General features: G+C 42.4%; 4 protein-coding genes across 6 annotated transcripts; 1 reads left to right on the top strand and 3 right to left on the bottom strand.

Annotated features, from left to right (window-relative positions):
* Positions 1 to 4,028: 4,028 nt before the first annotated feature.
* Positions 4,029 to 5,947, top strand: LOC110504205 (ubiquitin thioesterase OTUB2). The gene is given in 8 exon segments (XM_021583023.2): positions 4,029 to 4,175; positions 4,177 to 4,213; positions 4,537 to 4,652; positions 4,781 to 4,807; positions 4,809 to 4,863; positions 4,996 to 5,187; positions 5,739 to 5,826; positions 5,829 to 5,947. Coding segments are annotated over 8 exon segments (669 nt in total). The 5' UTR covers positions 4,029 to 4,140.
* A 1,715-nt stretch (positions 5,948 to 7,662) lies between these two features.
* On the bottom strand, positions 7,663 to 12,173 carry ddx24 (DEAD (Asp-Glu-Ala-Asp) box helicase 24). 3 transcript variants are annotated; one of them, XM_021584908.2, is made up of 8 exons: positions 11,994 to 12,173; positions 9,946 to 11,467; positions 9,638 to 9,791; positions 8,858 to 9,370; positions 8,635 to 8,710; positions 8,357 to 8,545; positions 8,111 to 8,240; positions 7,663 to 8,000 (listed from the first exon to the last, which is right to left on the bottom strand). In XM_021584908.2, exons 1-8 carry the CDS (start codon positions 12,159 to 12,161, stop codon positions 7,765 to 7,767), a joined length of 2,988 nt encoding a protein of 995 aa, XP_021440583.2. In that variant the 5' UTR covers positions 12,162 to 12,173; the 3' UTR covers positions 7,663 to 7,764. The 3 variants fall into 3 exon arrangements, with proteins under 3 accessions (XP_021440583.2, XP_021440584.2, XP_021440585.2); XM_021584909.2 differs by having other exon boundaries at positions 12,033 to 12,168; XM_021584910.2 differs by having other exon boundaries at positions 11,971 to 12,101.
* Positions 12,058 to 14,589, bottom strand: si:ch1073-416d2.3 (protein Z-dependent protease inhibitor). The gene is made up of 5 exons (XM_021584911.2): positions 14,456 to 14,589; positions 13,565 to 14,198; positions 13,006 to 13,282; positions 12,754 to 12,901; positions 12,058 to 12,631 (listed from the first exon to the last, which is right to left on the bottom strand). The coding sequence occupies exons 2-5, from the start codon at positions 14,157 to 14,159 to the stop codon at positions 12,440 to 12,442; spliced, it is 1,212 nt and encodes a 403-aa protein (XP_021440586.2). The 5' UTR covers positions 14,160 to 14,198; positions 14,456 to 14,589; the 3' UTR covers positions 12,058 to 12,439.
* Positions 14,590 to 15,212: 623 nt separating this feature from the next.
* Positions 15,213 to 17,641, bottom strand: atxn3 (ataxin 3; the record flags this gene model as incomplete). The annotated part of the gene is made up of 8 exons (XM_021583022.2): positions 15,213 to 15,933; positions 16,048 to 16,103; positions 16,218 to 16,374; positions 16,566 to 16,750; positions 16,921 to 17,056; positions 17,154 to 17,241; positions 17,359 to 17,425; positions 17,544 to 17,641. Coding segments are annotated over 8 exons (840 nt in total), but the record flags the coding sequence as incomplete, so codon positions are not given.
* Positions 17,642 to 22,540: the final 4,899 nt, after the last annotated feature.

The following is a 22,540-nucleotide window of genomic DNA, read 5'->3' as shown; positions in this document are numbered from 1 at the left end:
GTTGTAATCCACCGAAGTTTGAAAATACTACAATAGTAGGCCTACACAGACAAATCTAGGCCCATTTATGGATATTTCGGGGAGGTTCCTCGAACAAAAATAATCAATGTCCCAAAGATACTGGTAACTAAAGTTAGCCCTTTTGTCTGTCAATGTACTGTCCCTTTAAACACAAAGCACGTGGCAGTTCTAAATATCCGGTTGTTGTGGTTGGTACTGTTGCTCGAACATTTCATCTATTATGTCTTTCGATGTTACATTTCATTCCACTTATTATTGCGTACAACAGTTGTATTTTGCCACACGCTTAGCCTTGTGAGACAGGATGGCAATTTGTGGAAATATGTGTTTCTACTTAGTTAGCCATGTTTATCTTAGTAGCATGCTAACCTAGTCTTTATGAAGGTGGACAGACAAAATTAAAAATCAAATCAAGTTTTATTGGTCACATACACATGGTTAGCAGATGTTAATGCGAGTGTAGCAAAATGCTTGTCCTTCTAGTTCCGACCATGCAGTAATAACTAACAAGTAAATCGAACAATTTCACAACAACTACCTTATACACGCAAGTGTAAAGGAATGAATAAGAATATGTAGGTATGCAGCATACCACCCTGTATACCACTGCTGGCTTGCTTCTGAAGCTAAGCAGGGTTGGTCCTGGTCAGTCCCTGGATGGGAGACCAGATGCTGCTGGAAGTGGTGTTGGAAGGCCAGTAGGAGGCACTCTTTCCTCTGGTCAAAAAAAAATATCCCACTGCCCTGTGCAGGGTGCTGTCTTTCGGATGGGAAGTTAAAGGGTGTCCTGAATTTCTGCGGTCATTAAAGATCCCATGGCACTTATCGTAGGGGTGTTAACCCTGGTGTCCTGGCTAAATTACCAAGCTGGCCCTCAAACCATCACAGTCACCTAATAATCCCCAGTTTACAATTCATCTCCCCTCCACTGTAACTATTCCCCAGGTCATTGCTGCAAATGAGAACGTGTTCTCAGTCAACTTACCTGGTAAAATAACAGATACAAAAACATATACAGTGGGGAGAACAAGTATTTGATACACTGCCGATTTTGCAGGTTTTCCTACTTACAAAGCATGTAGAGGTCTGTAGTTGTTATCATAGGTACACTTCAAAAATCCAGAAAATCACATTGTATGATTTTTAAGTAATTAATTTGCATTTTATTGCATGACATAAGTATTTGATCACTGACCAACCAGTAAGAATTCCAGCTCTCACAGACCTGTTTGAACTTGTTACCTGTATAAAAGACACCTGCCCACACACTCAATCAAACAGACTCCAAACTCTCCACAATGGCCAAGACCAGAGAGCTGTGTAAGGACATCAGGGATAAAATTGTAGACCTGCACAAGGCTGGGATGGGCTACAGGACAATAGGCAAGCAGCTTGGTGAGAAGGCAACAACTGTTGGCGCAATTATTAGACAATGGAAGAAGTTCAAGATGACGGTCAATCCATGCAAGATCTATGCAAGCTCCATGCAAGATCTCACCTCGTGGGGCATCAATGATCATGAGGAAGGTGAGGGAACAGCCCAGAACTACACGGCAGGACCAGGTCAATGACCTGAAGAGAGCTGGGACCACAGTTTCAAAGAAAACCATTAGTGACACACTACGCCGTCATGATTAAAATCCTGCAGCGCACGCAAGGGCCCGCTGCTCAAGCCAGCGCATGTCCAGGCCCGTCTGAAGTTTGCCAATGACAATCTGGATGATCCAGAGGAGGAAAAGGTCATGTGGTGTGATGAGACAAAATAGAGCTTTTTGCTCTAAACTCCACTCGCCGTGTTTGGAGGAAGAAGAAGGATGAGTACAAACTCAAGAACACCATCCCAACCGTGAAGCATGGAGGTGGAAACATCATTCTTTGGGGATGCTTTTCTGCAAAGGGGACAGGACGACTGCACCGTATTGAGGGGAGGATGGATGGGGCCATGTATCACAAGATCTTGGCCAACAACCTCCTTCCCTCAGTAAGAGCATTGAAGATGGGTCGTGGCTTGGTCTTCCAGCATGACAACGACCCAAAACACACAGCCAGGGCAACTAAGGAGTGGCTCCGTAAGAAGCATCTCAAGGTCCTGGAGTGGCCTAGCCAGTCTCCAGACCCGAACCCAATAGAAAATCTTTGGAGGGAGCTGAAAGTCCGTATTGCCCAGCGACAGCCCCGAAAACCTCAAGGATCTGGAGAAGGTCTGTATGGAGGAGTGGGTCAAGAACTACAGGAAACGTATGATCTCTGTAATTGCAAACAAAGGTTTCTGTACCAAATATTAAGTTCTGCTTTTCTGATGTATCAAATACTTATGTCATGCAATAAAATGCAAATTAATTACTTAAAAATCATACAATGTGATTTTCTGGATTTTTGAAGTGTACCTATGATAACAATTACAGACCTCTACATGCTTTGTAAGTAGGAAAATGTGCAAAATCGGCAGTGTATCAAATACTTGTTCTCCCCACTGTATGTGGATGAGCGATGGCCGAATGGCAAGATGCAAGTAGATGGTATAGAGTACAGTATATACATATGAGATGAGTAATGTAGGGTATGTAAACATCATACAAAGTGGCATTGTTTAAAGTGACTAGCGATACATTTTATAACATCCAATTTTTTATCATTAAAGTGGCTAGAGATTTGAGTCAGTAATGTTGGCAGCAGCCACTCACTGTTAGTGATGGCTGTTTAACAGTCTGATGGCCTTGAGATAGAAACTGTTTTTCAGTCTCTCGGTCCCAACTTTGATGCACCTGTACCGACCTCGCCTTCTGGATGATGGCGGGGTGAACAGGCAGTGGCTCAGGTGGTTGTTGTCATTCATCTTTTTGGCCTTCCTGTGACATCGGGTGGTGTAGGTGTCCTGGAGGGCAGGTAGTTTGCCTCCGGTGATGCGTTGTGCAGACCTCACTACCCTCTGGAGAGCCTTACGGTTGTGGGCTGAGCAGTTGCCGTACCAGGCGGTGATACAGCCCGACAGGATGCTCTCAATTGTGCATCTGTAAAAGTTTGAGTGTTTTTGGTGACAAGCCAAATTTCTTCAGCCTCCTGAGGTTGAAGAGGCGCTTTTGCACCTTCTTCACCACGCTGTCTGTGTGGGTGGACCATTTCAGTTGGTCTGTGATGTGTACGCAGAGGAACCTAAAAATGTCCACCTTCTCCACTACTGTCCCGTCAATGTGGATAGAAGGGTGCTCCATCTGCTGTTTCCTGAAGTCCACGATCATCTCCTTTGTTTTGTTGACGTTGAGGGTGAGGTTATTTTCCTGACACTCCACTCCCAGGGCCCTCACCACCTCCCTGTAGGCCGTCTCGTGGTTGGTAATCAAGCCTACCACTGTAGTGTCATCTGCAAACTTGATGATTGAGTTGGAGGCGTGCATGGCCACACAGTCATGGGTGAACAGGGAGTACAGGAGAGGGCTGAGAACGCTCCCTTATGGGGCCCCAGTGTTGAGGTTCACTGGGGTGGAGATGTTTCCTACCCTCACCACCTGGGGGGCGGCCTGTCAGAAAGTCCAGGAGCCAGTTGCACAGGGCGGGGTCGAGAACTTGGGTCTCAAGCTTAATGACAAGTTTGGAGGGTACTCTGGTGTTAAATGCTGAGCTGTAATCGATGAACAGCATTCTTACATAGGTTTTCCTCTTGTCCAGATGGGTTAGGGCAGTGTGATTGCGTCATCTGTGGACCTATTGGGGCGGTAAGCAAATTGTAGTGGGTCTAGGGTGTCAGGTAGGATGGAGGTGATATGATCCTTGACTAGTCTCTCAAAGCTAGTCTGAGGACGCGGCTAGGGATGCCGTCTGGGCCAGCAGCCCTGCGAGGGTTAACACGTTTAAATGTTTTACTCACATTGTCTGCGGTGAAGGAGAGCCTGCAGGTTTTGGTAGTGGGCCGTGTCGGTGGCAATGTATTGTCTTCAAAGCGAGCAAAGAAGTTGTTTAGTTTGTCTTATGACTATTCTTTGAGACGCCTCAGGTATGGTAATGTTATCTTTTAGCAACAAAACATTTTGAACGTAGGAATTAACAAAGCATTACTTTTTACTATTGTCAGTACACCATTTACAGACTTCTATTAATTTGGCAAACGCCTGTTCTTCACAGATGGACGCACAACAGTTTGTTTCAAGTAGAGAAGAAATACCTACTGGAGGAGGAAGCTGCAAAGTATTGGGTAATGCCTATTCATATAGCTAGCTAGCCATTGCAAAAGGCTGACAAGAAAGATCATAACGTGAATGATGCTACCTAGATACAAAGCTTTTACTTGTCTGCTGTGAGATCCCCGACTTCATTGGATAGATATGCCTTGGCTATCTTGAAACAATTGTAATGAAATGACACTAATAAGGAAACTAAAAAAGTGTTACCAAAAATTATATGGACTGTTAGTCAAATCAGGAGGTATTAAATAAAATATAAGACCGGCTAGTGAAATGAAATGACTTGTTTGAATTTGACAAATTCAAAAACAGTAACATCTCTTCTGTTTTGATGGACATTTTCAGCCAGTATAAGTACATCCAGGAAATCAGGGGAGAAGGCAATTGCTTTTACAGAGCCCTATGCTTTGGACACCTGGAATCATTGTTGCAAAAGGACAGAGCTTTGCAAAGGTCAATTCCTTCCTACACATAGCCTTTGCCATGTGCATTTGTAGAATGTTTTGGATTCCAAGAATGTGCCTTTGCCTAAGTGTGGCTTTTCCACTTCAAAATAATGGAGGAATATGCATGTCTCTCAGATTCAAAGAAATAGTGATACAAAGAGGCAGAGTTATTGGATGAAGGCATTGATGAGAACTCTTTCAAATACTTGCTTAACATGGTAAATGTATCTACCTTGGTACTATTTTCTAAAATCAAATATTGCATCTTCACAATAATAACCGCCAGACTCATGTAACTGAAGCCTGTTGATTAATGACAAGGGTTGATTATCGGACAGTTCAGCTTTTAGTATGTAGGTGTTCTGGAACAATGTGAAGCTGATGAGCATGGTGACACGTTGCTCCAGCTCTTTAATGAGCAAACTACCTTTGACAGTATGGTGCAGTACCTAAGGCTGCTCACATTAGCCTACCTGCAAAACCATTCAGACTTCTTCAGCCACTTTGTGGAGGCACCCAGTCTCAAGGTTTACTGCACTCAGGTAAGTATGAGTTGCGCTCAATAACATATTGCTATCGTCTCCTGTTTCGTTAATATGCTATGGAAGTGTGCCTGGTGCTGCTGATTTTCTCCGTAGACAACTCTACCTTGTCCCAAGGAGTTTCTCGCCACTCAAAACTAGTGTCTGAAAGTGTTTTGCTGCTCTCTAGTGTTGGTGCAATAAATGAAAGTAAATGGGGTATTTAAGTAGGCAAGTCAGTTAAGAACAAATGCTTATTTACAATGACGGCCTACCCCAGCCAAACCCTAACCCGGACGATGCTGGGCCAATTGTGCGCCACCCTATGAGACTCCCAATCACGGTCGGTTGTGATACAGCCTGGAATCAAACCAGGGTCTGTAGTGACGCCTCTACCACAGATGCAGTGCCTTAGACCGCTGTGCCACTCTGGAGCCAGGGAGCATTTACTGACATTACTTTTTTGCTAACTGTAATTTGTGATCAAACCTATCAACATTTGTATTGACCACACATCATGATGTTTCTGCATGGGTAGATACTTACATAATATCCATTCTTGACTTATCCAGGAAGTGGAAACCATGGCAATGGAGTGTGACCACATAGATATCCTGGCTCTGTCAGAGGCCTTAGGCGTTAGCATCCACATTTTTTCCATTGAGGTGGAGACGGACAGTGTCTGGCCCACCACACCATTCCAGAGGGAACCCAGCCCTCCCTACACCTCCTCTACAAAACAGCCCACTACGACATTCTCTACCCACATCATTGCCATTGAGGGGCCTGATAAAGGACTCCACATATCTCAGGTTTACAGGAGGTTTAGTGTTAATAATTTATTTTAAGAGTTAAAAAAAATATTTTTAAAAGTTTGTAGCATTGTTCTGTAATATCGTGCATTCGGAAAGTATTCAGACCCCTTGACTTTTTCCACTTTGCTACATTGCTTATTCTAAAATTGATTCAATAATTTATCTACATACAATACCCCATAATGACACAGCGAAAAGAGGTTGACATTTTTGCAAATATATAAAAAATAAAATAAGTACCTTATGTAAATAAGTATTCAGACACTTTGCAATGAAACTCGAAATTAAACTCAGGTATATCCTGTTTCAATTGATCATCCTTGAGATGTTTCTACAATTTGGAGTTCACCTGTCATAAATTCAATTGATTGGACATGATTTGGAAAGGCACACACCTGTCTATATAAAGGTCCCACATTTGACAGTGCATGGCAGAACAAAACCAAGCCACGAGGTCATAGAAATTGTCCGTAGAGCGTCGAAACAGGATTGTGTCGAGGCACAGATCTGGGGAAGGGTACCAAAAAAAAAAGTCTGCAGCATTGAAGGTCCCCAAGAACACAGTGGCCTCCATCATTCTTAAATGGAAGATGTTTGGAACCACCAAGACACTTCCTAGAGCTGTCCGCCCGGCCAAACTGAGCAATTGGGGGAAAAGGGTCTTGGTCAGGGAGGTGACCAGGAACCCGATGGTCACTTTGACAGAGCTCCAGAGTTCCTCTGTGGATGGAGAGAATGGGAGAACCTTCAAGAAGAACCATCTCAGCAACCAAATCAAGCCTTTATGGTAGTGGCCAAACAGGTGCCACTGCTCAGTAAAAGGCACAACAGCCCGCTTGGAGTTTGGCACCTAGGCACCTAAAGGACTCTGACCATGAGAAACAAGATACTCTGGTCTGATGATACCAGGATTGAACTCTTTGGCCTGAAAGCCAAGCATCACGTCTGGAGGAAACCTGGCACCATCCCTACCGTGAAGCATGGTGGTGGCAACATCATGCTGTGGGGATGTTTTTCACTAGCAGGGACTGGGAGGGAAAGATTAACAGAGCAAAGTACAGAAATCTTCGATGAAAACCTGCTCCAGAGCGCTCAGGACCTGACCTGGGAGAAGGACAACTACCCTCAGCACACAGCCAAGACAATGCAGGAGTGGCTTCAGGACAAGTCTCTGAATGTCCTTGAGTGGCCCAGCCAAAGACCAGACTTGAACACCATCAAATATCTCTGGAGATCTGAAAAAAGCTGTGCCGCAACACTCCTTATCCAACCTGACAGAGCTTGAGGGGGATCTGCAGAGAAGAATGCAAGAAACTTTGCAAATACAGGTGTGCCAAGCTTGTAGCATCATACCCCAAAAGACTAGATTCTGTAATCGGTGGCAAAGGTGCTTCAACAAAGTACAGAGTAAAGGGTCTGAATACTAATGTTAAGGGGATCCGTTTTTTTAATACATTTGCTAACATTTCTAAAAACCTGTTTCTGCTTTATCATTGAGGCATTGTCTGTAGATTGACGGGAAGAAAACAATTTGATTAATTTTAGAATAAGGCTGTAACGTAACAAAATGTGGAGAAAGTCAGGGGATCTGAATACTTTGAACGTACTGTACAGTAAACAAATGCGGATAACTCCTCTCCACTTTCTTGAATGTTGCAAAGAAATAAACACACGACTCTGATATCTCTTAAAATCATTTTATGTGAAAATGTTACAATAATTGCACTGTATTTCCATTTATGAAAATGAAATGACATTATAATTGAGACTACACTCATCAACACTACTGCTGCTTTTTCTTTTGTTTCTGTCTTTTCTTCTGATTGGAGACACTGGTCAAGGCCGTTTCCAAACCATGTAGGGGCATGTTGGGCAGGGAGAGCTTACCCATCTGTGTGGGGTACTTGGTCTTCATCACATTCTTAAATACAGGCTGAGAAATCAGGTGTTTCAAGTGCTTCTTCATGCCCTTCACCATCTTCTGTTGCTGCCTGTCGTCCTCCTCGTCCTTCCTCCCCCCTGAAAAAATTAAATGTCACTTATCTATTGATGCAAGTCCCTTTAATGTCTGGATTTCTCATGAGCCAACCTCCCACTCCTAGATAACTCATTTAACTATGTAGTCTTACCAAGCAAAACATCATCATCAAGATCCACCTCCAGAGCTGCTGCTGCTTGCTTAAACCAAGAGTTGTGCTGCTTCTCTCTGCTGTTGTGGAACTCAATCTTCTCTATCTTCCTGGCCATGTTGACTCGCTCCTGTCAAGGCAGACAAAACATTGTACCATATGTCATATTATGAAAGAGAAGTAAATATGTGCAGCTCCTAGCTCAGATTGATCGTGTGATATATAGGTGCCTGGTTAGGTGCCTACCTTGATGGCAGCCATGCACTTGCTCTGTATGGGAAACATGGGAACCTCCTCATCCTTTCCCAGAGCTCTGTAAATTTTCTTGAAGTTCATCATGTCATCTGGCCCAACCAGGAGCAAACTGAGCCCCTCTTTGGTGGCTCGTGCTGTCCTACCACTGCGGTGGACATAAGTCTCTGATGTCCTTGGAACCTGAGACACACAATAATGTTCTTAATTTAAGGAATAACTGTCAGAGACAAAGCATGACAGGAAGCCACCAAAGGTGTCAAAATGCATACCTGGTAATGAATGACATGTTGAACATTTGGAATGTCCAGCCCTCTTGCAGCCACATCAGTTGTCAGGAGCACACAGCTGTAAACATCAATGTGTACTATAGTCAAAATAGTTTTTGGTAGAGACAAATTTGCTGACCCACTCAAGGCTAATCCAATCCATAACTAAACCGATATGGATAATAACTAGCCTGCAGCATATACATGTCATTTTTCTATGCCTTACCTCTCCCTCTCAGCGAACCTCTCAAGGTTCTTTAGGCGCTGCTTCTGGTGCATGTTGGCATGCAGTGGCAGTGGAGTACGGTCCAGGATGACCAGCAGAGAGTTAAGCCGCTTGATGCAGTCAATACTGTTGGCAAACACCATAGTCCGGCCTGGATACTGGAGCAGGAAGTAGTACAGGAAGAAATCCTTCTCTTCCTTTTCACAGTGTATCCGTGTCTCAGTCAGGGTCTCGACTGTAGCCTCCTTCCGGGTCAGATCAATGACTTTAGGCTTGGACCTGATCCCAACTTTCTCCATAAGGACCTCCAGCTTGCTTCGCTGGTCCACCTTCTTGCCCTTCTTCTGCAGGACACGGGTGGGCAAGCTGTGGGCCATGGTCAGGGTGGCAGAGAACACAAATGTCTGCCTCTTTGGGTTGAACTGGACAGTGTTCAGCATCTCCAGCAGACTTTCCAGCTCAGCAAAATGGCCTCTTTCCACCATGCGGTCTGCTTCGTCAATGACTAGACACCTATGAAAAAATAAATTTAAATCATGACTGGTATGAGGGAAAGAAAATGTACTTTCCAGGCCAGATATGGACAAACATGTGCATTGAATATGCATTATACCAACTATTTAAACACACTAGTGATTACATTGACGCTACCAAAACAAACTGCTTCATCCTGACCTCTCACTGTTTACTTGTATGTGCTGTGTATGTAATTCACCTTTTAGTTGCCAAGTACGGACTACATGTAATGTCATAAAACTACACATTTTGTATTTTATATACCTTAGCTGCCTTAGGTTGACCAGATGTGGATGCCTCTCTTTGATCATCTCCCACAGGCGTCCTGGAGTAGCAATGATGATCTCAGGTCTCCGTTTCAGCATCCTGATCTGTTTCTGCTGAGCCATTCCACCGACCACAATCGCTGTTTTTATACCTGCACACAGGAACACATCAGTTGAATCTATTCATTTAAATAGCTTTGTGAAATCTCATTCAAATCAGATTCTTGAAAGCCCACACCTACTTCATGAATAGGGTTACCACATTTTTTTATGAATCAGTGGTTTCTCACTGCCTTTCGCACTCACCAGTAAACTTGGCCACAGCATCAATGTGATGTTTCACCTGTACAGCCAGCTCCCTGGTAGGGCACAGAACCAAACCTAACAATGGCTGTTTCTCACTGACTTTCAGAGTATCATCTTCTTCTGCTGTGTTGTCAAAGTCAAACTCCATATTCTCAATGACTTTGACGCACCCCATCTTTTCAGAGTCACTCTCATCCTCGTCCTCCTGATATATTTCTTCATCATCCTCAATTGTTTTTTCGTCACCCTCCTCAATGATTTCTTTGTCATCAGCAGCATCGTCTTCCTCTGCTACATCTTCACTCCCCTGCTCTTGTGGATCTTCCTGCTCTGTGGTTTCCTCAGTGCAGGCCTCTTTAGACTCAGCACTGGTCTTTGGAGCTGGCTCAGTGACCTTGTTGCTGGTGTCAATGGAAATACTTGTCTCTACAGATTCTTCCACAGTCGGCAGGTACAAGCTTTCCACCTGTGTTCCCGGCTCAGTCTGGCCATCCGTCACCCCCTCACTTTCATCTACTCCCTTCTTCCACTCCAGGATATGATGGATCATGGGGATGCCGAAAGACAGCGTCTTACCACTACCCGTCTCGGCGGCCCCAACAATGTCCATATGGTCTCTGATAGCAGGTGGCAATGCCAGAGCTTGAATGGCCGTGGGTGATCCGAACCCTAGACTGCTCAGTGCCTTCAACACTTGGTCAGGGACAAACAGATCCTTCCACGCTGTCACATCTGAGTTTTGGTCAGAACCAGAACGCGCCGCATTGGTCCAATTCTTTGCTTTCTTTTTGGTGAGTTTAGACATTTTGCCTTGAGGGGGTAACTCTGTCTGTGACTCCTGCGCTAGCTGTGACTCTGGGACCGTCTGCTTTTCTACCTTTCTTTTCCTTTTCCTCTTTTTCTTATTTTTGCCATCAGTCATTGTATTGTTTGATTGTGGCTGAGCATCCTCAGGACACGTAACAGCATCTTGTGAGACAGTTTCTTCAGGGGCATTTTCCTTTTCCTCCTTGACCACAACGTTCTCTGAACCATTTTCAAGGTTTTGGACTTCGTCCCTCACCTCCTCACCTTTCACTTTACTGTCCACAGAAACATCATTCTGTGTGGTTGGATCATTTTGTTGGGCTGTTTTCTTTTTATTCTTCTTCCTAGCTGGTTTTTCGGACGTTTCATTTTTGTCACTACCTCCCTCACATACCTCCTCCTGTTTCCCTCCATCCTTATCTCCCTCACTAGCCTTTCTTTTCTTAGCTTTTTTCTTTTCTTTTCTTTCTTCTCTCTTCTTTTTATCTTTTTCTGCTTTCGCTTCTGCTTTAGCTTCTTCCTTGGCAGAGTCTATCAGGCGGTAGTCTGTCAGCTCCTCAAAACAGACCAGTCCCCCCATGCCCTCTTCTGAGAAGAGACTGGGGTCCAGTTCTACTGCTTTCCAGCTGCCCTTCACATGGATCCCCCGTTTGGCTGACTTCGGCCGAGAGAAAGGGCGCACATTTTTCATCTGGCTCCTGTTGGGCTTCATTTTCTATGAATAGATAAGTTAAACAGTTAATGATTAAGACTACATTCATGTTCAACAGTAAAATGAACAATTATGTGTATTCCAATTAGATATTTTGATCTTAGTACAGTACAAAGTGCCGGCTAGATTGTTACAAAAAGTGTCCTTATACCAAAGCGTGTAGCTGAAGCAGCTAGCCATTAGCAAACTAGCTAGCTATGATGACAACAAACGCATTAGTTGTAACTAGCAGCTACTGGTAGATAAAACCCCTTGAATTGCTGTATTCTAACTGGTACGTGCTATAACTGGTGAAAACAAATATAATAAAAGGGAAGTATTCACTATCTAAGTAATTGAAAGGTGTAACCTAGCTAGCCAGTCTGACATATTAGATAGAACATCAGCATGGTAGCTAGCTATTTTATAGCTGTCCACATGAAACACTGCACCACAAATTAATGTATATTCAATACAGTTTCACGAAATATAACTACATAAACAGATTTAAAAAATAAATAAACAACCGTTGACTGTTCACAGGAATTACCTCCGATAAGGATAAATCACACGACTTGATTGGACTCACATATGACACGAGGACGCAGCCATGGCATTTGTAATCACGTGGTTTGAAAAACTTTATTAGTAACCTTTCAGCTTGAGCAGAGAGCAGTGTTGCTCGAATGTGTGTCGGAAGTGATGGAGAAGACATCATTGACAATGCAGATCAGACACTTCACATGAATAGGTTTTCTATAATGTAACATTAATTGGACTCTAACATTGGTCATATTTGCTTAATTTTTTAGATAATATGTGATACATGCATTTAATTTAAGGACTCGGGCAGGGTTGAAATGTTTAGGTTACGGTCTTTATATTAGCAAGATCACCAAACCAGTTGAATATCTGTTCATCTTTTAATACATACGAACTGAACATATTACATGTACAACACCTCTCCAGACACCAAATACACAGTACTCTTTACAATCAGTTTTTGGTGGGGTCAATCACTCGGCCCATGAACAACAAGCTGTTAGTGGCCTCATGGTAAATAAAAAAGAAGAATGGTCGGTTGACAATGAAGGAAGAGGGTAAGGCATATCCAGTGATGGTGCCTTCTGTGGCAGCGGCTGCAGTGGTGCCTTTCTCATCCACCTCAATCACTGCCTTGTGCAACACCTGCAACCAAATTATCATTGCAATAATATGTTATTTGTTATTTATCCACAGTGTGTAATTTAATTATATATTTCTCAATTGATATAGATGGAAATTGGTTAAGGCCTGTTAATCCAACTGACCTCTGACACCTTCAGGCCTGGGTCTTTGCTCAACCTAGTGAGGTTAGCGGTGTCATGGAAGATACTGGATATGCCCAAATCTGGAAGGATGCTGTGCATAGCGTAAGATTGCTCCATCTTGAACTTGGGCAGTTGAACTTCCAGTTTCCTGTGAAATAACAGACAACTTTCATAAAACACAAAACACCGCTTACAAAACCAATGGAATTTTGCAATGTTTCATCACAAAATACACTTGACTTTTCTATTTACATTTTTTTCAGGTTTTTGATCCAGCTGAGGAATCTCTTAGTTGTGATCTCGTCATCTATTGTGGTATAATCCAGGCCTTTGTTGGGTAGCAGAATAAGCATTGAAACGCCCTCCCGGTAAGGTAGCTTCAGCACCTTGGCTTTCAGGGGAATGTCATCCATTGTGTAGAACTTATCCTCCATTCTAAACATCATGGGCACCTGGACAATGTTGTAGTTGTCAATAAAGAAGCGTCCATTTTCTGTGTGATTGGGGTTGAAGGGCATTTGCCATTCACCTAAATTCCAAATATGACAAAGCATATTTATTGGGAAGAAAATGTGTTATTGTGGTATTTTAGGCAATGCAATTCAACTTTGAAAATTAAATGTATTAAAACATGGTTCTACCATAATTGTATCCCATCAGTATATCTTTAAATAAGATTTTATCAGTATATCTTTAAATAATTATGGTAGACCCAAGTCTAAACTAAACATACTAACCAGTAAAATGTTATGTTTTTTAAATGATATGGTGGAACTGCTTAAATCAGAGAATGCATGACATAGTTGCTCACCCTGAAAGAAAATGGTGTTGATGAGCATGAGTTGGGTGAGTGGATCCAAGTTAGAGACCACCTCCTTGACTTTGTTACCAGTCTTTCTCGTTATGTAGTCATTGATCAGGGCTACGCTAGCTTTTCTATCTGCAAAATCAACATGGTTGATGTCAGCGTTAAAGAATTTCTTGACCTGGTCACTGTAGTCTCTCTCTACCTCAAAAGTTTGGCGGACGAAGAGGGCGGTGCTCTGGTCAAATTTCAATGATCCATCTTGTGTGATGTTCCCTTGGAGGTGTTGGAAGAGTTCTGGAATTATGTCTGGCTGGTTCTCCCGATCTAGGTGGGCCAGGTTGAGCCCCTTCACTATCTGGTCTCGTGTGGGACCCTGCGCTGCCATGGAGAGGGTGGCAAAAGCTGTGGATATGCTCAGGGGTGAGAAAAATATGTTTTTATCATGGTAACCTGCAATCTTTCTGTAGAGATTCATGGCAAAGTCCATGTTCTTGTAGGTCAGGTCTGTAATGTTGGGGCTCCGCTCTTGAGTTGGGTAGACAGGGGTGAAGGTGCAGACATAGGTCAGGAGGAAAAGGAGTCCCACCTTCATCATCATAGTTCTTTGGTGACTTATTTGATCCAACCTGCAATAGTACTATGGGCAAATTGCAAGAGATAGGTTTGGAATCAATAACTAATGCATTGTATCAGGACTCATACACAAAGAAAACTGAGGCAGAAAAAAATTCAATGGAGTCATTTCAAAATAAATTTGTTTGCTAATTAGGGGTTTCAAAATCACAACTCCCAAATAAGTCACATTTCAACAATTAAAGCAACAATGTATATCTTATCTAATATACCTACATATACTATTACAAATAGTTATATACTGCTCAATAACAGACCTACCTTTCAGCTTGGGTATCAGCAAGATATGTCAAAACCCTCCATTTACTATTTGGGGAGACAAAGTGCAAGTGTGCCTTTAGGGTTATCTATTAACTATGGGCTAGGGTTACTCAAACTGGTCAAGTCTGTTTTTTTGGTTTATTTAACAACTAAAGTATTCACTTTCAAAAGTGGAAATGATTAAACAATTCGCCATGGTTATAGATCAATGAAGCAAGATTCCATAGACTTCAGTAGGAGCAAATATAATTTTAGATAGAGCAAAGGAATGAGCATGATGTAATAACATGGTGTTGTGGAGTATAACAAACATTTGATTGTTTAGTGCCTATTGAAGAATGTCAAGAAGTGAAAATTATGCAATCATAAAAAACATCACAACTGTAGTAAAAATGTTGTTCTCTAATAAATACGAGAACAATTTCAAGAATAGATTGAAATCAAGGAATTAGCAGAGAAGTCAACTTTGAGCACATCTCAAACTTTACATGGGATATTACTGTACTGTAGTTCTATTTTAATGGGGGGGGGGGGGGGGGTCATGTGTAATACATGCTTTGAACTGGCACATCCGAACTGGACAATTCCATGTAAACACCATAATTGTTAGCGACATTGATCATTTTACTAGACGTGTTTATCTACACTACTTCAAAAAAACAAATCAGTTTGTGAACCATGGTGGTGGCCTGGGTGCTTAATAAAATAGCTGTGGCAAATCAGGTCAGCCCTTTAAAATAACCCACACTACATAATGCTGTTTATATAACATGTTTATTTTCATGATGCACTAATACAGCTAACAATGACTTCACCTCACTACTGGGTACCAATCATTTATTTGTTTTTTCTAGGGAAATGGTGACCTCTTACAAGACCCAAGTGAAAGAAGACAAGAGACTCTGATGGTCTTTATCAAACCAGTGGTCCCATGTTGCACTCCCATACTGAAGGCTAGAGGATTATCTTAGGTAATTCCTGGTTTCCTGTCTGTAACACACCTCACCATTGTGCCCATCTACCACACACACCTCGGCACAGTAGGCTCCATTAAGACCCCTCCCAGAGGAAGATAACATGTGTAGGAATAAACCCCCCCAACCTGCAATAGTTAGACAAAGAAGGCGCTGTGGTAGAAAGGCCATCATTGGTTTCAAATAACTGCATCGTCCCTCTTCCTGGCCTCGTCCCTCTTCCTGGCCTCAGCGTCACTTGCGTTAGATGAGACTAGTGCTTTTTAAAATTGTTGTTATTTTCTTCTCTACAACCTGTCAGCAAACTAGCCAAGAGAGCCGTGTCAACCTTCTGGCCGGCCATAATGTTCGCTCATGGGAAGAGTTCGAGGGGATGAGGTTTCCCCGTGATGAGGGTACCAGCCAAGGCAGGTAGTAGTCAACGTAGGCTTCTGCTGGACCTCCCTCCACCTTACTGTCTGCGTTTGGCTTGTGCATCCTCCTCTGTGCCACTCTTCCCGGATTCTGGAAAAGATGAGGGAAGGTAGCATTTGCTCTTTGAGTTTGAGTCTCAACCTATTAGCGCAATTCATAAGGTAGTACTCCAAATATTACTGTATGTACTCATTTCCCCCTTACCTGTGCTTTCTGTAGATTGTTTCGGTGAAGTGGGCTGAGCCAGCTGTTGGGACTGTCTACATGGTAAACAGAGTGGATTTACAGGTTAGCGTTACCTAGTTTAGGTCTTTTTTATAACCACACACACACAGTCACAAACATAATAATATTCCAAAGGTTACAGCACTCACCTGTCAAAGTAGGCTTGTCTCCTCCTTCGCAGTTCCTCGGCTGAGAGTTTCTCACTCTGAGGTGCTCCCCCTGCAATACTCCCTGGTGCCTGGTCTGACGATGTTGTCTTGGCAACAAGCCCCCTTTTCGACATTGACTTATCGTTCATTACTGGCCCTAGGCAGACAAAGACAAAATGACAGATATTAGTGTGGAGATACTTTTTTAAAATCACATTGTCATACATGATGCAAATTGGATATTGACTGTGTTAGCAGTCTGCTCATATATACAGGTCTAAATCAGGAAATGTATCATGAATCTATTTTGTGTGTGATATTCTGGGTGATTTTGTAACTGTTGCTTACCCAATATAGCCTTACCCTGCATGCTGAGCTGTATGGCCCTGCGAAGGTCAGCCTCTTCATCCTCCACCTCCATGTCCTGTGTACTCAGGGCCAGGGCCTTCCTCAGCTCCTCCTCATTCTCTTCCACCACCCCCTCTTCCACGCCAGGGCCTGTCTCCAGCACACTACCCTGCCCTGATGACCTGCTACTCAGAGTGAAAAGAATTGTGGGGGTTAATTCTCTCCCCTTAGCAAATACAAATTACTTGAGATGTTTAAGTTTGAGATGTTACAAAATCTGACAGTATGGGGGAATGGTGGTCATTTTTGATCTGGAGCCTACTCTTTTTCTGTAGGCCTACTCTTTTTCTCTTACCCCATGCCACTACTCGACTGAGCCTCATTCTCTCCAATCAGCTTTGGTCTCTCTTGCTGCTGCACCTTCATGATCCCCAGTATCTGCTCTGCGTCACACCCTGGGAGATTTCCACGGATCACAAATATGGAATACCCTACAAGAAGACAGGCTTTCTTTGACCAACTAGCAAATCTGAGAAATCAACAGCACAAGAATATAAACAAGGAAAATCACATGTCAGGTTGTTTTACCTTCTTGCTGTAACTGTGCAAGGAAGAGGGCTAGGTATGTGTCTGATATCAGCTCTGGTCCAGTCAATAACAAATTCAGATTAAACCACTGCAATGACAAATAGGGTTAAATCAGGAGGCTATATCATCTGTCCCAGATGTCTGAAGTGAAATCAATTATAAATGATAAAAGTGTATTTATTTTCATTTTTATCACAACTTATACCTGTTGCCCAAGTTTTCGTATTGTAAACCAGTGCTCCATGTAGTTGCATATAAATGCCTTTTCATTTCTGAAACATGAGGACATTAATTCAATTGATGTGCCAAGAGGATATAAACCAACCAATAAATTCATACAATTTCAAGGTAGGAATTTGAAGATTTGTATCACATCCAGTGTGTTTTTACATTGGGTTTATCATAAGCCTCTGGTACTCTCGACTGTTGAAGAGAGTCAGCTCCAAACCCCACACTGATAACGCAGTGCTGATAACCTGATGGAGAAATCACAGAATAGTGTTATCATGAGATAATCTTGATATGCTGATTTTGAATAATTCCACTTTTTCATCCCTCAATCCCAAATATTATGATTATTATGTGTTCATTGGTTGCACTAATTCCACTGTTTGGAAAGAGGATTCATTAGAACGAGGCTGCATTCAGGTGTGTAAAGAGTTATCTAGAAACATTACTGCATATTACCCTTCTGGGATGTACTTTTTAAAACATTTTTATTTTAAATTTACTGCGAAACACCATGACCTTCGACCATGCTGGGTTCAGGACGGAACAGCCAATCAGCTCGCAGTATTCGTTTGTTATTGTTTACACACGCTAGATCGATTTTTGTGATAGACATAACACGAATATATAACAAGACACGTCTTAGTGTAAAATCAGATGAATTCATAACACCTGTGTATTATATATAGTTAGCATTTATTTTAATACAACAGTTTGAGGCGAGGTCAGAGATATTGGAGAAAGGCAATGACTGGTAAAACATAAGGCCCCATTCAGCAGACTGTCTTTCAATCGCGTTCACGTTGTCATGATGCGTCACGAAATCCCGTCTCAAAGTCAGGGTATTAGTCGATAAACCTGCCGATTTTCTTCGAATATTATGTAATGTCACGATTCTAATGCTATACGATATTACAGCGAACACGTTAATTATCTCGGGAAATATTTGTAATGTTGTACTTCTTGTGCATGAAATGAATGTTAAGGTTCGGTTTTTGAGCTAGCACCCAATTGATTTCCATTTACTCCTTGAAGGAGAGCTCTCCTTGTCCCAGAATCGCCCAAAATGGACAACGCGACCCACTGACGGCGCATGGGCATTTCGTATCTCCTCAAAAGTATTTATGGCTAGGTCGAGAACCGTCGCAAAAAGAACGCCAGAACCAGGACGTCCCACTGGCAACAACAGTTTTACCGAATATGTCAGTAGGCGATAAAAATTTAAAAAACTCAGTAAGGTATGGTATAGTTATGTGCTAAATGTAATTTGTATAGATTACACGCGTATTTAATTGACTCGTTCAATTTTATAATTTACCGAAGATATGGTTTCACTTGATATTTGAAAGGTGTTTTACTTGGTGGACGCTACGCACCCCTCGCTAGCTAACTGCTGGCAACATTTGCTAGTTAATAACTAACGTAAACCCGTACATCGCCTTGGTCCGTACAATTGCCCTTATTTTAGTGCCCCAAAAACGTAATACTTCCAGATCAACTGTAATGTCAATACCATGGTAAAGCACAATTTCTCCCCTTTCCAACAGAATCAATTACATGACCTAAACGCTGCCCGTTTCTGCATAATTCATGCAGGCAATGAGCCCCGTTGGGTCTTTAAAAAAATGTCAGGTGGGGAAGCGAAACTAATGCGTGATAGTGAGAAGGAGAGATTTTGTTAGGGAAAATTGTTTTTTTTCACTCAATCTGTCCAATTTATCACCTTATCGCCTCTAAAATATAAATAAAACACTATAAATAGTTTACATAATGTGCCATTACATACCTATTTGAAGGTTTGTGTCAAATTTGAATCGGGTTTTTAAGGCGGTACTAAAGTGATCTTAGAAGTAAACGGCGGCTTTGAGAATGATGATCGCATGCAATGATGACACAAAAAAATGACTAGGTATCCCCCCTTACCCCCGTCAATGTCCATTTCTTGTTAATAAAGGATGATAGTGGTGGAGAGAGATTGTAAGACAGAAATAGTTGCTTTATGCGTGCTGTATGTTACAACATTCAACTTTTCTCCAATACTATAGAGCCATTACCATGTGGATCAACTCTTGAATAGAAACCTAGTTCACACCCCTGATTTTGACGTCAACACAGTCGCTACAGTCCCATTAGTTTTCTTTGTAGCCTCGTTTGAATGTTGCAGTTGAGCACATTTGTAGGGAACGAGGTGAGTTTATGTTAACGTTAATGTTGCAAGAAACCTATTTTGGTGGGCATCACATTAGCTAGGTAGTTAAGATACACTACATGACCAAAAGTATTTGGACACCGGCTTGTGGAACATCTCATTCCAAAATCATGGGCATTAATATGGATTTGGTCCCCCTTTTGCTGCTCTAACAGCCTCCACTCTTTTGGGAAGGCTTTCCACTAGATGTTGGAACATTGCTGCGGGGATGTGCTTCCATTCAGCCACAAGAGCTATAGTGAAGTTGGGCACTGCATTCCAATTCATCCCAAAGGTGTTAAATTGAGGTCATGGTTCTGTGCAGGACAGTCAAGTTCTTCCACACCAATCTCAACAAACCATTTCTGTATGGACCTTGCTTTGTGCATGGGGGCATTATCATTCTGAAACAGGAAAGGCCTTTCCCAAACTGTTGTCAAAAAGTTGGAAGCACAGAATGATCTAGAATTTATTTGAATGCGGTAACATTAAGATTTCCCTTCACTGGAAGGGGCCTAACCCCAACCATGAAAAACAGCCCCAGACCATTATTCCTCCTCCATCAAACTTTACAGTTTACACTATGCATTCGGGCAGGTAGTGTTCTCCTGGCATCCTCCAAACCCAGATTCGTCCATCAGCCAGATGGTGAAGCGTGATTCGTCACTCCAGAGAATGCATTTCCACTGCTCCAGAGTCCAATGGCTGCGAGCTTTACACCAGTCCAGCCGACGCTTAGCATTTCTAATCTTAGGCTTGTGTGCGGTTGCTCGGCCATGGAAATCCTTTTCAGGAAGCTCCTGACGAACAGTTCTTGTGCTGACATTGCTTCCAGAGAGGGTTTGGAACTCGGTAGTGAGTGTTGCAACCGAGGACAAATTATTTTTACGTGCTTCAGCACTTGGCGGTCCCGTTCTGTGAGCTTGTGTAGCCTATCAATTTGCGACTGAGCCGTTGTTGCTCCAAGATGTTCCCACTTCAAAAGAGCAGCACTTAGAGTTGACCGGGGCCACTCTAGCAAGGTCGAAACATGACGAACTGACTTGTTGGAAAGGTGGCTTCCTATGACGGTGCCATGTTGAAAGTAAGGCCATTCTACTGCCAATGTTTGTCTATGGAAATTGCATGGCCACGTGCTCGATTTTATACACCTGTCAGCAACTGGTTTGGCTGAAATAGCCGAATCCACAAATTTGAAGGGGTTTCCACATACTTTTGTATGTATAGTTGTATGTCTGGTAATTGAATTGTGTTCACACAGCTAGCTAGTGAAGATGTTCTTGTTGCTAGTTAGCTACGTTGTTACACAGCAATTGAGAATCTTGAGTGTTGTTTTGTGGGTGCATGTCGAGGTTTGCTTCTGCACCAATGTAACTTAGCTGGTGTGAGTCTCCCGGGGTGTGTTTGTGTGTGCCTGGTGAGCGTGAAATACACTGATCCCTTATTGATATGACTTGCTAAATCCACTTCAGTCAGTATAGATGAAGGGGAGGAGAGGGTTTAAATAAGGATTTTTAAGCCTTGAGACAATTGAGACATGGATTGTGTGTGTGTGTGCCATTCAGAGGGGGATTTTAAATACCTTTGAACAGGGTATGGAAATAGGTGCCAAGCGCACTGGTTTGTGTCAAGAACTGCAACGCTGCTGGGTTTTTCAAGATCAACCGTTTCCTGTGTGTATCAAGAATGGTCCACCACGCAAAGGACATCCAACCAACTTGACACGACTGTGGGAAGCATTTGGAGTCAACATGGGCCAGCGTCCCTTTGGAACGCTTTGGACACCTTGCCCCGATGAATTGAGGCACTTCAATATTAGGATGGTGTCCTTAATGTTTTGTACACTCACTGTGTAAAATATATATTTTATGCTGCCTTAGGTGAAAAGAGTTAGTATTGTGTGGTGTGTACCTACAGTTGAAGTCAGAAGTTTACATACACCTTAGCCAAATACATTTAAACTCAGTTTTTCACAATTCCTGACATTTAATCCTAGTAAAATTCCCTGTCTTAGGTCAGTTAGGATCACCACTTTATTTTAAGAATGTGAAATGTCAGAATAATAGGAGAGAATGATTTTATTTCAGCTTATATTTATTTCATCACATTCCCAGTGGGTCAGAAGTTTACATACACTCAATAAGTATTTGGTAGCATTCCCTTTAAATTGTTTAACTTGGGTAAAATGTTTTGGGTAGTAATTTGGGCCGATTTCAAGTTTTCATAAGAATCGGTAAGAATCGGTTACTAGTTTATCTAGCTTGTCCTGTGTTGCATATAATCAATGCGTGTCTGTTACCAAACGGGTGATGATTTAACAAGCGCATTTGCGAAAAAAGCACTGTCCTTGCACCAATGTGTACTATAAACATCAATGCCTTTCTTAAAATCAATAATCAAGTATATATTTTTAAACCTGCATATTTAGTTAATATTGCCTGCTAACATGCATTTCTTTTAACTAGGGAAATTGACAACACATTTCTGTACACATCTGGCCCTTCTTTGGACACTGTTAACAAACCACCAAACGAGCTTCAATGCCATACAACACTCCTTTCGTGGCCTCCAACTGATCTTAAACACTAGTAAAACTAAATGCATGATCTTCAACAGATCGCTGACCACACCCACCTGCCCGACAAGCATCACTACTCTGGACGGTTCTGACTTAGAATATGTGGACAACTAAAAATACCTCTGTGTCTGGCTAGACTGTAAACTCTCCTTCCAGACTCATATTATATTAAGCATCTCCAATCCAAAATTAAATCAAGAATCGCCTTCCTATTTCGCAACAAAGCCTCCTTCACTCACGCTGCCAAGTATACCCTCGTAAAACTGACCATCCTACTGATCCTCGACTTCGGCGGTGTCATTTACAAAATAGCCTTTTTGTTTGCTATCACAGTGCCATCCGCTTTGTCACCAAAACCCCATATATTACCCACCACTGCGACCTGTATGCTCT

The sequence above is a fragment of the Oncorhynchus mykiss genome, chromosome 25 (assembly GCF_013265735.2).
Source record: "Oncorhynchus mykiss isolate Arlee chromosome 25, USDA_OmykA_1.1, whole genome shotgun sequence".
NCBI classification, from domain to species: Eukaryota; Metazoa; Chordata; class Actinopteri; order Salmoniformes; family Salmonidae; genus Oncorhynchus; species Oncorhynchus mykiss.
Note: the sequence above shows the minus strand (reverse complement) of the source record. Positions and strands in the feature narration are given on the sequence as shown.